This window comes from Amphiprion ocellaris, chromosome 19 (genome assembly GCF_022539595.1).
Source record: "Amphiprion ocellaris isolate individual 3 ecotype Okinawa chromosome 19, ASM2253959v1, whole genome shotgun sequence".
Taxonomy (NCBI): Eukaryota; Metazoa; Chordata; class Actinopteri; family Pomacentridae; genus Amphiprion; species Amphiprion ocellaris.
The window spans coordinates 6,294,051-6,308,103 of NC_072784.1; the positions used below are offsets into that span (position 1 = coordinate 6,294,051).

Consider the following 14,053-nt stretch of genomic DNA (forward strand, 5'->3'; position numbering starts at 1 on the left):
GCCTTGTTGCTACATTACCGGCATTTCACCGCTGCCGGTCGGATTTTTTAGTCGGCAGTAAAGCCACGTTGTATTTATCTTTTTTTTTTATTTATACCGTTTGTTTACAATATGCCTGGATATTCCGACAGAGACCGCGGCAGGGATAGAGATAGAGACAGAGGGTAAGTACTATTTTCTTGCGTGAATAAACGTTTTTTTCTTCCCTCTCGTGCGAGCGGTAGAAATGGCCGACAAGATTTTAAACCAAAAAAAAAAAAAAAAGAAAAAACGAGCCGGTAAGCGAAATATTGTAGAACTATTCGATAGACGAAAATTACTGAATTTACTTGGGTTTAAAATGAAAGCGTAGCGGGTTAAAAATTAGCCGGTAGCCGGTGTTCTTTTTCCACACAAGGCCCAAGCCGGCGAAATGAACCCGTTGTCAAGGCCTTGTCCGGCCTCGTGCCCCCGCACAACGGCTCATCGTTAGCTTCAGGGTAACGTTACCGACACCGCGCCGGACATTTTTTACCGCTGTCGGTAACCGTTATTCACAATATCGACTATATTTATTGCTCTGCTACGCTGTTTCATACATCTCTGTGTTGATAAAATCATTTCCCCCCCTGGGTATTTACTTTTTGGCTAATGCGGTGTGTCGTCAGTGATGCTAATACAGCTGGCTAGTCGGCTTTTCGCCATGTGGCAGCTTGAATGCGGATACAAAATGCCGGCTGTTTTTTCCATTGTTCCTCTGCTGGCTGGAAAGTATATGGCAGCTATACATTTTCACAGAATGACGCAGTTAAAGACGGGACTGTATTTGTATTAAACGGTGGTGTTTGAGGCGACTGTGCTCAATCTGACTTTGTAAAAAATGCCTTTAATCAATTGCAGCTATGGCGGTGGTCCACCTCGGTTTGGTGGAAACCGCGGCGGAGGCGGAGGAAAGTTCGGGAATCCCGGTGAACGGCTGAGGAAGAAACACTGGAACCTGGACGAGCTCCCGAAGTTTGAGAAAAACTTTTACCAGCAGCATCCCGACGTTGCCCGGAGGTCCGCGGTATGTATGAAATCTTACGTAACCCTTCAACACATGTGTTCCCTCCTGCACGTGTTGCACTTACGCAATGGGTTGTGACCACTGAACGCAATGTTCTTCATCCACTGTCTTGCAGCAAGAAGTTGAACAGTACAGAAGGTCCAAAACCATTACATTCAAGGGGAGAGACTGCCCAAACCCTATTGCAAAGTTCCATGAAGCCAGCTTCCCATGTAAGTATTAAACAACTCATGAAACAAGATCACACTTGGAGTTTTGTGGATCGCAGTGGTTAATTGTCCCGTTTTCCCCCCAGCTTATGTGATGGATGTGATCAACAAACAGAACTGGACTGAACCAACACCAATCCAAGCTCAGGGCTGGCCTCTGGCTCTCAGTGGCAAGGATATGGTTGGCATTGCACAGACTGGTTCTGGCAAAACGCTTTCCGTAAGTTACACATCTTATTTGAAATTAATTGCAGCCTTCAACTGACCTGTACTGAGCAGATTAAATCAATGAGAACTTGTGTTACATGACTAGTCCTATGCTTATTTTACTTATGGAAGTGACTGCTGTGTTTGTTTTGCAGTATCTGCTCCCTGCCATCGTGCATATCAACCACCAGCCGTTTTTGGAACGTGGAGACGGTCCAATTGTAAGTAGTCATCACTCACTGTAACCTGCATTTTATCTGGGAGGGTTTAGTGCATTATGGTACTCATTTACAAGATATATTCTAGGGCGAGTACTGATCCTTTTAATTGAAATTAAATTGATCTTTGTATGATGCACTGCAGTTAGTGTTCTGAAGTTGCAATACAGTCTTATTTCAACAGTGGAAATGAGTAAGAAGGGAGGGTCAAGGCAATTGAATGTTTTGCTGCCTGTCCATTGTCTAAAAGCAGTTATTATCCTCCTGGCAGTGTTTAGTGCTTGCTCCAACCCGTGAGCTGGCACAGCAGGTGCAACAGGTGGCTGCAGAATATGGCAGAGCTTCTCGCCTCAAGTCCACCTGTATCTACGGAGGAGCACCCAAGGGACCTCAGATCCGTGACCTGGAAAGAGGTATTGTCGATTTTTCCTTTTGTCCAAGTACCCAAAGAATTGTGGTTAGAGAACTGAATACTCAATTCTTTCTTTAAAGGTGTGGAGATCTGCATCGCCACTCCAGGCAGGCTCATTGACTTCCTTGAGGCAGGAAAGACGAATCTTCGCCGATGCACTTACCTTGTGCTGGATGAGGCTGACAGAATGCTGGACATGGGCTTTGAGCCGCAGATCCGGAAAATTGTTGACCAGATTAGAGTATGTTTATTTCTTTCTTGAGTTGCTTTATGAAACCCTATGCAGGAACTAAATGCTTTCTAAAAAGATGTGAATTTGTTGCTAATCGTTGTACTGTTTGCAGCCTGACCGACAGACTCTGATGTGGAGTGCTACTTGGCCTAAAGAAGTTCGCCAGCTGGCAGAGGACTTCCTGAAGGAGTATGTGCAGATCAATATTGGGGCACTGCAGCTGAGTGCCAACCACAACATTCTGCAGATAGTGGATGTTTGTAATGATGGAGAGAAGGAGAACAAGTGAGTAGTTAGTCCATGGCTGTAAACTCAAATATTGATAATAAAGTGACAAAATGAATGCAGTCTTTACAGCATTTGAACCTTTAGTTACTGATTGACTGACTTGTTGTAGGCTCATTCGTCTGCTTGAGGAAATTATGAGTGAGAAAGAGAACAAGACCATCATCTTTGTAGAGACAAAGAGACGGTGTGATGACCTTACCAGGAGGATGAGGAGGGATGGGTACGTAGTGAAGTTAAACAACATGACTACCTAGGTTGTACTGATTTTAAAGTTTAGGGCTACCTCCATAGAATGACACTGAAACCTTAAATTTCTTTTAGGTGGCCTGCTATGGGTATCCATGGAGATAAAAGCCAGCAGGAAAGAGACTGGGTTCTCAATGGTAAGTATGAATCGATAGTTAATCTGAGATGTGGAACATGTACAACATATCTCATTCAAATTGTCTTTTTTTTTTTTTTTTTTTTTTTTTCATTTTCCAGAGTTCAAATATGGGAAGGCTCCAATTCTCATTGCTACAGATGTTGCCTCCAGGGGTCTTGGTCAGTATCCTCGCTGAGCTGTTTACACTCTTAATTATTTCTAAAAGAAAGTGTATTTGCTTTCTTTAACTCTTCTGCTTCTTTCTGAGTTTCTCCCCTGACCTGAAGGAGCAGTCTGTGTGGCAGGGCCTTGGCATGACAAGCCCAGGTATCCAGAGGGGGAAGGAGGATTCTTGGAGGTGTCCTGACTGGCGAGGCACGGGTCTCCCAGTCGTGCAGATGTACAGAGGTGACCAGGCCCATGTGCAGCATAACGCGCTGGCCTGCCTAAAAAGGGGGAGAGTTGAGGGCTGGCCACAGTTCCTCCCCAATATGCTCGTCTGTTCTCTGGCAATGGTTTGGACTGCTTCACACACCCAGGCTCTAACTGTACCAGCTCAAAGCCCAGCTACACTGTCTCATATTGTCTTGCATGTATGTTTGGGCACCGCATTGCAAGTCATTGGAGTCACTTAGAAGGAGCTTTCTGTTGTGTAGACTGTGTAAAAGCATGGGTGGCGTTAGTATCGCAGTTTCCTAAACTTCTGTCCGAAGAGCAGTCTGTCAGATCGGTCATACCTTCACCTCTGTAATGACATGGCTACTGGCGCTTTTGGTGACAGTGGGACATGCTAGTTGGACACACTTGGACAAAATCCAAGCTCACACTCCTCCCTCGCCTGCGTTTCAAAGTCATGTCGAGACCTGCCAACAAGAGACAATATGATCAAGTGAACACTGGGTCTGGAAATAAACTTGCCATGCTGAGAACGGGGTGCAGTGTAGACATCCTGCAAATGAGTTCAGAGCTACAGTTTCTTGGCAAGAGACACAAGTGTGGGCTTTATAGGCAGCATCTCATGTGTGTGTGACAAAGGGACCTTGGTTAAGTTCTAGCTCAAGCGCACTAGGAGGCAGTAGTGTGCGCACAGTGTAGAGACATGAGAGTCACTTGACAATAAGTGGGGCGTGTGCTGCAATGGGAATGGACTAGTGAATGCATACTCCAAAAAATGGTAAGACTGCTGATCCATTATTTCTGAAGCTGGTTTGGCAGTGGCTCAACAGGGGAGGTTTTTTTTTTTTCCCTCACTGGATTAGACGCTACTGGAGTGTGCATTGTTTCTCTTTTCCCACCGTAGTCTCCCCGTGGATTAATAGTTTATCTGCAGTTTTGTTTAATTCCAGTCTTTCGCAGCCTTGTGGGGTAACCAGCCATCCCGCCTCACGACTGTACTAACCTGCGCTTTTTTGTTTTTGATCTGGTTGTTGTGGTGGCACCGGTGCACGACTCTGTGTGCTGTCCTCTGTTATGCCACACTGCAACGTAATCTTACAGATGTTGAAGACGTGAAATTTGTCATCAACTTTGACTACCCCAACAACTCCGAAGACTATATCCACCGCATTGGCAGAACGGCTCGTAGCCAAAAGACGGGCACAGCCTATACCTTCTTCACTCCGAACAACATGAGACAGGCCAGCGACCTCATCTCTGTGCTGCGGGAGGCCAACCAGGCCATCAATCCCAAGCTCCTCCAGATGGCAGAAGACAGAGGAGGTAAATCTAATTGGTGAGATACAAAAACTGTGCTGTGGACCGCAGCCTCTCTTTCTCTGCTGCTCTCAACTCTTTATTCTGAGAAGTGAATGGGATTTTCACGGTATCTCAAAAACACTTTCACGTTAGTTTCTTTCAAAAAGTTGTGATTGGTCATTACGTGTAAGATTTTTATTTTATTTTTCCTTTTTTTTTTTTTTCCAGGTCGTTCAAGGGGAGGCCGAGGTGGTGACTATGACCGTCGGGATAGGTATTCCTCCGGAAGGCGTGATTTTGGCAGTTTTAGGGACAGGAATAATGATAGAGGCTTTGACAATGGACCAGGAAAGAACTTTTCAGGTTCACAGAATGGAGGCTATGGGGGTAACAACGGCAGCAGCAATGGCTTCAGTGGAGGAAGCTACAACGGTAATGGACAGTCCAACTTTAACCAAACTGGCTCCTTTGGAGGCCAGAACAACTTCCAGGCCCAACAGTTCGCCCCCAACAAGGCCGTCACACAGAACGGTGCTACTCATCCCCCGTTCCCCTTCCCCCAGGTACAGGCTCCACAGCAGCACCCTCCTCCACTGGTGCCGTACCCCATGCCTCCTCAGTTCTCTCAGTAAACACACCGTACACTTGAAAGAAGTAATTTATTGCTTTTTTTTGGTCTTTTAAGTTCTATACTTAATCCAGATTTTTTTGTATTTACACGACAGGGTTACAACAACTTGAACCTCTATCAAGCCTTTTAAGATCTGCAGTGCAGCAATGGTGGCGTTGCGCACTTGTTTTTCCTATTATTTAATTTGTTACATTCCTCCGTAATGTTTAGTTAAGTTTTGTACTAGGTAATTACAGTGTATTGGTTTTCATGTGTATCATTGAAAGTGATGTTAAGCTCCTACCTTGGAAGTGCACTGCATGATCTTTCGAATAAAACCTCCAAAAACCACTTGTTTTGTCATTTCTGAAAATGAAAGCATTCTGCAGATTCTAGTCAGTCCTCATGATATAACTCGGGTAGTGCTGCTACTGTCCAGCAGGTGTCAGTGTTTAGCAAACTGATCCCCTCGTGATCAGTATAATGGGTCAGGGTTGTGATGTTTCTCTTAATGTTGTCATAACATATGTAGCAGAAAAGATGTCAGCAGGTGATTCACTTCCTCTCTAGGTTGGCAGGGATCTGCAACTTGTTTACCCTGTTGGTCTTCTGTCTTACCACATCTTTTTAATAGCACTGTTTCACCACTACCACTAAAGTCTTTGGTTTGAGGTGTTTAAGGAATTCAGTGTGTATGTATGTGTATGTATATATATATATATATATATATATATATGTATATGTATATATATATATATATATATATATATATATGTATATGTATATATATATATATGTATATACATATGTATATATATGCATATATATATATATATGCATATATATATATGCATATATATGCATATTTTGTGTGTATATATATATATGTGTGTATATATATATATATATATACACAAAATATTTAAAAAAATAAAACTGATGTATTTCTGTAACTGGGTTTTAGAGGGTTAAACAACTCCTGTTAAGTGGCTTAGATGAATGTAGGTTGTCTAAAGTTGTGGTTTCTAACTCCTCTGTGCACATCAGATTGTGTTGAAAATATTCCTCCAATGTTCAACTTTTAGATGAGTGCAGAAGAAGTACATGCACTCCAGTCTTGAATTTGAAACCACGGACTGATTTATGGCCATTTTACTTTGACCGTAATTCAGAACTGCTCTGCTGTCAGTCATGTAAACTTGGTTAAATGGTGATCGAGATGTATTCGTAATAACCTGAAGTAAGCGAGGATCTGGGCCCCTCAGTCCCATGTGTGACAGTAAAACAGCTCCTCCTTTCCAATCAGCCTGAAAGCTGGTCACAGGTCAGAACCGAGTCATTCTGATTAGATCTGTGGGCTGTGGGTGCGGTTGATTTAAATTGCTTTCTACATATTTACAGAGCCATGGCCTGGAAGTATGTGTGGAACGCACTCTGTGCAAATACTACTGAGCCTTTTATGAGTCAGAGAATAGTTTTTTCTTTTTTTTTTTCATAGGTGACAGACACACCCTGCTGCTGACAGCAACTTCTGCTTTAAAAAAAAAACAAAACAAAACAAAAAAGAAACACGTTGGGCTGGTATGAGCTTCTTTTTCTTTGTTCTGGAGAGATTCTACCTCATACTGATACTGATTATTCATAAGCTGCTGCAGAGTTTAATCAGATGTGGACGAACGGCGATTATCTGGATGGATTGCACAATGTGGAGTTTAAACACATCATGGGCTGGACTTGACTGGAGTTCAACTGTGGACACACCAACACCTGTATACATGGAGAAACCACTGCAGCTTTTATTAATGTGTCACAGGCAAAAATAAGCAACTGTCAGTTTAATTTCAATCAGCAATTAGTGGCACAAGTCTTCATGTTATTCTGTCCAAACTCTCCACACCCCAGACTAACCTGGTGTTTAGCTGATTCATTTCAATACTTCCTCATTTAGGGATTTTAACATACACTTTGCATAACATTCAGTAGAAAAGATTCAATGTAAATGAGACATTCATGTAACTATCAATACCTCTGAAACCTGAAGGGCATTTTATGTTTTTAAAAATCAGCAAAATAACACCATTTGTTAGGGACATAAATGTTGAATTTTCAGCTTTTTGACGCTCTTACGATCCAAAATAAGGGATTTGCGAAGGAAAAATGACTCCCATTCCCCCTGCTGAGGTATTTTCTCGTGGCTGTTTGCTGACATCATCCTAAATTACCCTCAGACAGGCAGACGCTGTAGGAGGACGATATGCTGGGACTCTCTGCTATGGGCAAGGTTAACTATTGTCTATTTCTGACGTGACTAAGCAGACTAGTCTGTAGTCTTTCTCAGTCCTTCTCCCAACTACATTATATAACTGAGAATCCTCAGAATTGATGCTGCCAGTGTTCACATCACTGTGTTGCTTGTTGCATCACTTCTCCTGATATCAGTAGACCTTATTCTCAACCAGTCATCTGAGTCTCTGGAGTGTCTCTGTGTCTGAATCCTACTGTCTGAAGCCGAAGTACCCGGAATAAACCCGTGCATTCACAAGGGGAACATGCAAACTCCATGCAGAAAGATTCCGGGGATCTTCTAGCTGCAAGGCAACACTGCTAATCACCAAACCACTGTGCAGCCCCCTGAAGGGCATGCTACGTTCCAAAAAAATCTCCAATATAGCACCATTTATTAGAGACAGAAACTATAAAAACAGAATTGTTGAATTTTCAGCTTTTTGACATTCACGACTGAACCATGTGTGGTGTTCCTTTGAAAACAATCAGTCAAGTCTAAGTTTAAAATGATATTACATGAAAATCACTTTAAAAAATCTCCAAATCTAAAGCGTTTGCACCTGAGTCTGTAAAAAGTGAAAAATTCTGTGCTGCTCAGTAGAACTGTGAAGTTGTGATGGACTCAGTTGCATCCAACAGTCATGTGACTCAAATTCACAAGATTTTTCGGCTGAACTGCAGGCTGTGTTTACATTGGGCAAAGAGGAGATGACAGGGAAATAAAACATACTGAATAAATAAAATAAATGCAGCAAAAGTAGTACGCAGACGAGCAAGTTGGCCTCAAGTTCTTGGAAGATACATTCAGCATGGGGAAATATCTTTTCGAGTTTGCAGAGTGGAGCAGAAAACACAGAGTTGGTAAATATGAAAGTAAAATGTCTATATACAGTCATGGACGAAAGTATTGGCACCTCTGGAATTTTTCCAGAAAATACACCATTTCTCCCAGAAATTGTTGCATTGTTGGCCCATTTATTGAGTTTTGTGTAAAATTATGTCAATTTTGGCTTTTTTCTCCTGCTTTTTTGTGTTTTTCCAATGCACATCAAGGAAATATACACATGTATACCAAAAACATTTGTAATTGCAACAATTTCTGGGAGAAATGGTGTATTTTCTGGAAAAATTCCAGGAGTGCCGATAATTTCATCCATGACTGTATAGCATGTGGCACCCCCATTTTTTTCTAATATTGGTAACACTTGTAGAAAAATGTTCTACATGTTGATTCCACTTCAATTTTTGTGCTCTTTTTTTATGATTCATGACATTATTCAGACTTTTTTTCCCCTTCAAGCCACTTTTCTGCTGTTTTCATAGAGGTGTAGGAATTTATTTTCAATAATAAACAAGCTCACGGTGAGGAATAAATGGAACAGGAGCGAAAGAAAAAAGCATATTCATAGGGTTGATTACTAAACCTGCAAACACTTTTAGTTTGGGCTCATCAACAGCAGCAGAAACAAATGAACCGACAGTAAATATGGCAAATCTGTCGGCAAACAGTTGCTTATTTACCCACATGCAAACATGCAGACGGTTTTGCATGCATCTGGAGTTGTCACTGTAAGTCCAGTACTTCCTGCCTGTTAGCTGTTTTTGGCCTCTACCATGAGGGAAATGTGGCTTGAGGGTTACAAGCATCAGCTGGGGCTAAACTGTGTGTGTCAGGTGTTTGGTGCTGAGCAGGTTTTGTGCAATCTGGAAGAGCTTCTATTCTTTTAAATCCAAAAATGACACCATGAGTGACCCAAACCTTAGAGCTGCATGTTGAAAACAAGGTGGAAATTGCTTTAAAGTTCCAAGAGGAGGTGCAATTTAAGTGGAGACTCTCCAGGCAAACGTGCAAAGTTTTCATGTTGTCATTCGTTTCATTGCTGTTGCAAAAAATTCAGACGTCACAGCTTTAACCCTCCTGTTGTCCTCATTTATGGACACCAAAAAATATTGTTTCCTTGTCTGAAAAAAATCCAAAAATTCAGTAAAAAAATTCCCCAAATTTCTGAAAATTTGCAAAACGTTCAGGAAGAAAATTCCAATAATTCCTTAAAAGTTTCCCTTAAAAGTTTTATTTTAAAAAAAAAAAAAATCCCCCAAATTTGGCAAGAAAATTCATGTAAATATTTTCCAAAAATTTGTAAAAATCTTCCAAAAAAACCCTAAAAATATCTACAGTGATTACATATATATCAGTAAAACTTTTAATATTTTCTTAAGAACATTCACATAAAAATCAACCAAAATCCAGCGAAATTCGCTGGATTTTGGTTGATTTTTATGTGAATGTTCTTAAGAAACATTTTTAACATTTCTTTTTTTTCCACCAAAAAAAGTTCAAAGATTTCCCAAAAATGTTGAAAATGTGGACATCAGAAGTTTCACTGTGAAGATATATTTGTTTTCCACATTTTCAAACTTCAGAACGGGTCAATTTTGACCCGCGGGACGACACGAGGGTTAAGTGCCAGTAGTGACTAAAGGCCACGGCCAGGCCCGATGACCCCGTGCCTTGTGTTACCTTTCTTGTCCTCCCAGTGCCATCTCATTTCCTCCTACCTCTCTAATCCCTCCCTCTCCCCTGCAGGTATGTGGGTGTGGGTTTGAGGAGTAACTGCTCTGGGTGTGCGTCGGGCACACCCGCTGCAAGCATGAGACGGAGCAGCACGGTGAACTACTTTCCCTCCACCGATGCGTAAAGGAGCCGCATTGTTCGAACCCACAAGCCGAGGTGCTTGGACTCCCACCACCCACTACACCCACTACACCCACTACACCACGCATACTTAAGTTCAGCTCTAACACAAACACACGTTAGATACTGTGCATGCTCTGCAGTCTTGCCTGTTTTTCTTTCTTGCATTTTTTTGGCAGCAGGTGCAGTTTGCATTCCTCACATTAGACCTTGACTCCCGTACGGTAAACGGACAGGGTGTGTTTCTGATAACAGCTCACACTCTGATATTGACGCGCTGCACCACTCTGAACCTGACAGGTGAACTAGTCCTGGAAGGTGCAGCGTAGTTTTGAAAATGAAGACGTAACAGAATGTTCTTGAATTTGGAATTTGCACACCACTGCACCTTAGTTTTAGTTATAGTTGGAAATAATTAGAATTCACAGAATCATTTTAATCCTCCTGTTGTCTTCATTTACGGGCACCAAAAAATATTGTTTCTTTGTCTGAAAAAAATCCAAAAATTCAGCTAATAAATTCCCCAAATTTCCGAGAACTTCCAAAACCTTCAAGAATTCCAATAATTCCTTCAAAGTTTCCCTCATAAGTTTTGTTTAAAAAATCCCCCAAATTTGGCAAGAAAATACTAGTAAATATTTTCAAAAAATGAGTAAAAATCTTCCAAAAAAATCCTAAAAATATCTAAAGTGATTCCATATATATCAGTAAAACTTGTAATATTTTCTTTAAGAGCATTCACATAAAAATCAACCAAAATCCAGCGAAATTCGCTGGATTTTGGTTGATTTCTTGGTTGATTTCATTTCTTTCTTTCCACCAAAAAATGTTCAAAGATTTCCCAAAAATGTTCAATCAATCAATCAGTCAATCAAAGTTTATTTGTAGAGCACTTTACAGCAACATAACAGAAGACTGAAGTGCTTTCCAAACAGCATAATAAAACAAAACAATGCAATTATGGATTATTATAAAACCATAAAACCCATAAAAACACAAACACTCTGCTGGGGCGATAGATGGTTAAAATGTTGAAAATGTGGCCATCAGAAATTTCAGCGTGAAAATATTTATTTTTTCTCAACATTTTCAAACTTTAAAACGGGTCAATTTTGACCCGCAGGACGACACGAGGGTTAAACAGAGACAAGTTCTATTTCAGTTTTATTTTAGCTGCAATTTTTGTCTCCGGGGTGTGTGTGTGTTTTAAATTGTGTTCTTTTTTTATTGGATTCCTGGTGAAACGCCCTCTCATTTTGCCTGAACTACAGTTACATGTACAGCTGAAGGTTGATTTGATTTAAACCTTTTCCAGTACTTCATCCTTCCTATGCGTTATAATATGGGAAACTGCTTTGTCTTAGTGTTCTGATGCTGTTACATCCTACTCACTAAGATCAAATTAAATACACTACGGTTCAAAAGTTTGGGGTCACTTAGAAATGTCCTTATTTTTGAAAGAAAAGTATTTTTTTCAGTAAAGATAACATTAAATGAGTCAGAAATACAGTGTAGTCATTGTTAATGTCATAAATGACTTTTCTAGCTGGAAATTATTAATGGAGTATCTCCATAGGGGTACAGAGGAACATTTCCAGCAACCATCACTCCTGTGTTCTAATGCTACATTGTGTTAGCTAATGGTGTTGAAAGGCTAATTGATGATTAGAAAACCCTTGTGCAGTTATGTTAGCGCATGAATAAAAGTGTGAGTTTTCATGGAAAACATGGGTGATACCAAACTTTTGAACAGTAGTGTATATTTTAGATTTAATACTCTGCCCTTGTCTATTTTCATTCGTTACACTAAACAAATAACTACACACGGTGCATAAAAGTCTAGATTAGACCATCTTGTGTAAATGAACAATAGGAGTAAGTGATCCTGATATCCTGCCATAGTGACTAGTTATTCTACATTCCTCTCTGATTGTCTCTGTGGAGACAGTGAGTGCTTTATACTGTTGCCGCACATCTTGTGTTACATGGAGCTGCTAACAGAGACAAAGTTAATCATGTACAGTATGCAGCAGGAGTGAGTAAATCCCTGTGCAACACCATTTAAAGTCAAATGTCTATATTGAAAATACAGATCCCAAAGTAGAAAATCAATGCAACTAAAGTGAATACGCCTGTGATCACTGACTCACGAGTTTAAATACGTGTGATCATTGATTCAAATTGAGTCCACCTGTGATTTCTAAGTGTTCTAACTGCATGAACATGTTTATATAATGAGCTGCGAACACCAGAACCTTCTCAGTTTTGGACCTATGGGTTGTGTCTATCTGCATGTCTACATCATGGCTCCACAAAGATGAAAAAGGATATAGAAAGAAAAAAATGGTGGAAACACAGCTGCAGTGGTAATCAGGAGGTATAGAATAAGTCAGTACCACTAATCCGGGCTGCAGTGGTTGTCCAACTAAAATAACGCCACGGACAGAGCACTATTTACACAATATAGGTTTGAAAAACAGATGGAAATGTGCTTCAGATTTATCAATGGAAATCAAAATGTCTGTGACGGCTCAGACAGCGCAAAGAACATTGTAGAACACAACTATGTCCAAAAAAAACCCCAAAGCTTAATTGTTCTTTTGGAACAAAGCTGTAAGTTGAAAGAAGTTTTCAAAAAATCCTAAAGAACATTGGGAGCACACACATTCTAAAGTCAGATGAGACCATTTAAATTTTGGAAGAGCTCCAGCATGTTTGGTAAGAACCTGGTCAGGACCACCACAGTAAATGCATAGTCCTGACAGTGAAGCACAAAGGTCAGAGTGGAAGGATATGGGGCTGCATGAGCATAAAAGGTGCTGGGAGATGATATTTTTGGTTGCATTGGCCGACAAGGTCACTCCCAGTCATCTTGTCAACATTTTGCTTGTAGTGTTCTTGTGTCCTCAAGGTGTAGTTATAGATAACATGTGAATCACATCCAGGTGTCTTTATGCTATCATCACTTGAGACGCTTTCACATCACTTGCATCGTCTTTATTTCATAAATTATGTGACTTCTAGCACCAACTGGCTGCATCTGTGTTGAATTAGGTAAGACAATTTAACCCTTTGAAGCACAAAATGGGTCGAAAGTGACCCAAATCCAATGACAAATGACCCACACTGTGCATCAAAGGGTTAAAGGGGGTGGATGCCTATGTGTTCGCTGATCTTACAGCTTCTTAACTGTTTGACATTACACTCTAAAAATCAGTTTTCATTTTGGCACGACTACGTTTTTTGTGGGGGTTGTTTTGTAAATTATTGTCAAAAATGCCAAATTAAATCCCCCATTATTCAATGCTGAAAACCAAAGGGGTGAATACATTTTATAGGCCCTGTAACATCACTGCCTGACATGTTACTGACTGTAAAGAGCTTTTTAATTCACAGCTGCACAACAGGTCTGCAGAAGTTTGGCAGAAGAGGAATATTCCAGCATGATAATGATCCAAACCACACTGCCAAAACCCTAAAAGAGCTTCTAAAGAAAAACAAAGCAGAAATGATGGCCTGGCCAAGAGCATCGTCTGACTTGAATCCAGTGAAGCACCTTTGAGGTATTTTAAAAAGATTGTCAGCTCAACACAAACCCTTCAGCAAAGAGATGCTAGAAACAAACTTCTGTTGCATTGAGTTTTTCTTTCTAAACTCTTAGTTTTAATTTTACATGAGACTAAACTAATTCCTGCTCAACTTAGAAGTAAAGTAATTACAGTAAAGTGATATAATGTAGATTTATTTGACATTTAATCGATATTGAACAGGAGTGTGCTCACTTCTAATGTG

The 14,053-nt window shown here is 40.6% G+C and overlaps 1 protein-coding gene across 2 annotated transcripts; it reads left to right on the top strand.

Moving 5' to 3' along the window:
* On the top strand, window positions 1–5,631 carry ddx5 (DEAD (Asp-Glu-Ala-Asp) box helicase 5). 2 transcript variants are annotated; one of them, XM_023269286.3, is made up of 13 exons: window positions 1–164; window positions 880–1,045; window positions 1,161–1,257; window positions 1,341–1,474; window positions 1,617–1,682; window positions 1,951–2,092; window positions 2,172–2,332; window positions 2,436–2,608; window positions 2,721–2,831; window positions 2,933–2,994; window positions 3,095–3,154; window positions 4,473–4,694; window positions 4,899–5,631. In XM_023269286.3, the coding sequence occupies exons 1-13, from the start codon at window positions 112–114 to the stop codon at window positions 5,300–5,302; spliced, it is 1,851 nt and encodes a 616-aa protein (XP_023125054.1). In that variant the 5' UTR covers window positions 1–111; the 3' UTR covers window positions 5,303–5,631. The 2 variants fall into 2 exon arrangements, with proteins under 2 accessions (XP_023125054.1, XP_023125055.1); XM_023269287.3 differs by having other exon boundaries at window positions 4,473–4,707; window positions 4,899–5,072.
* Window positions 5,632–14,053: the final 8,422 nt, after the last annotated feature.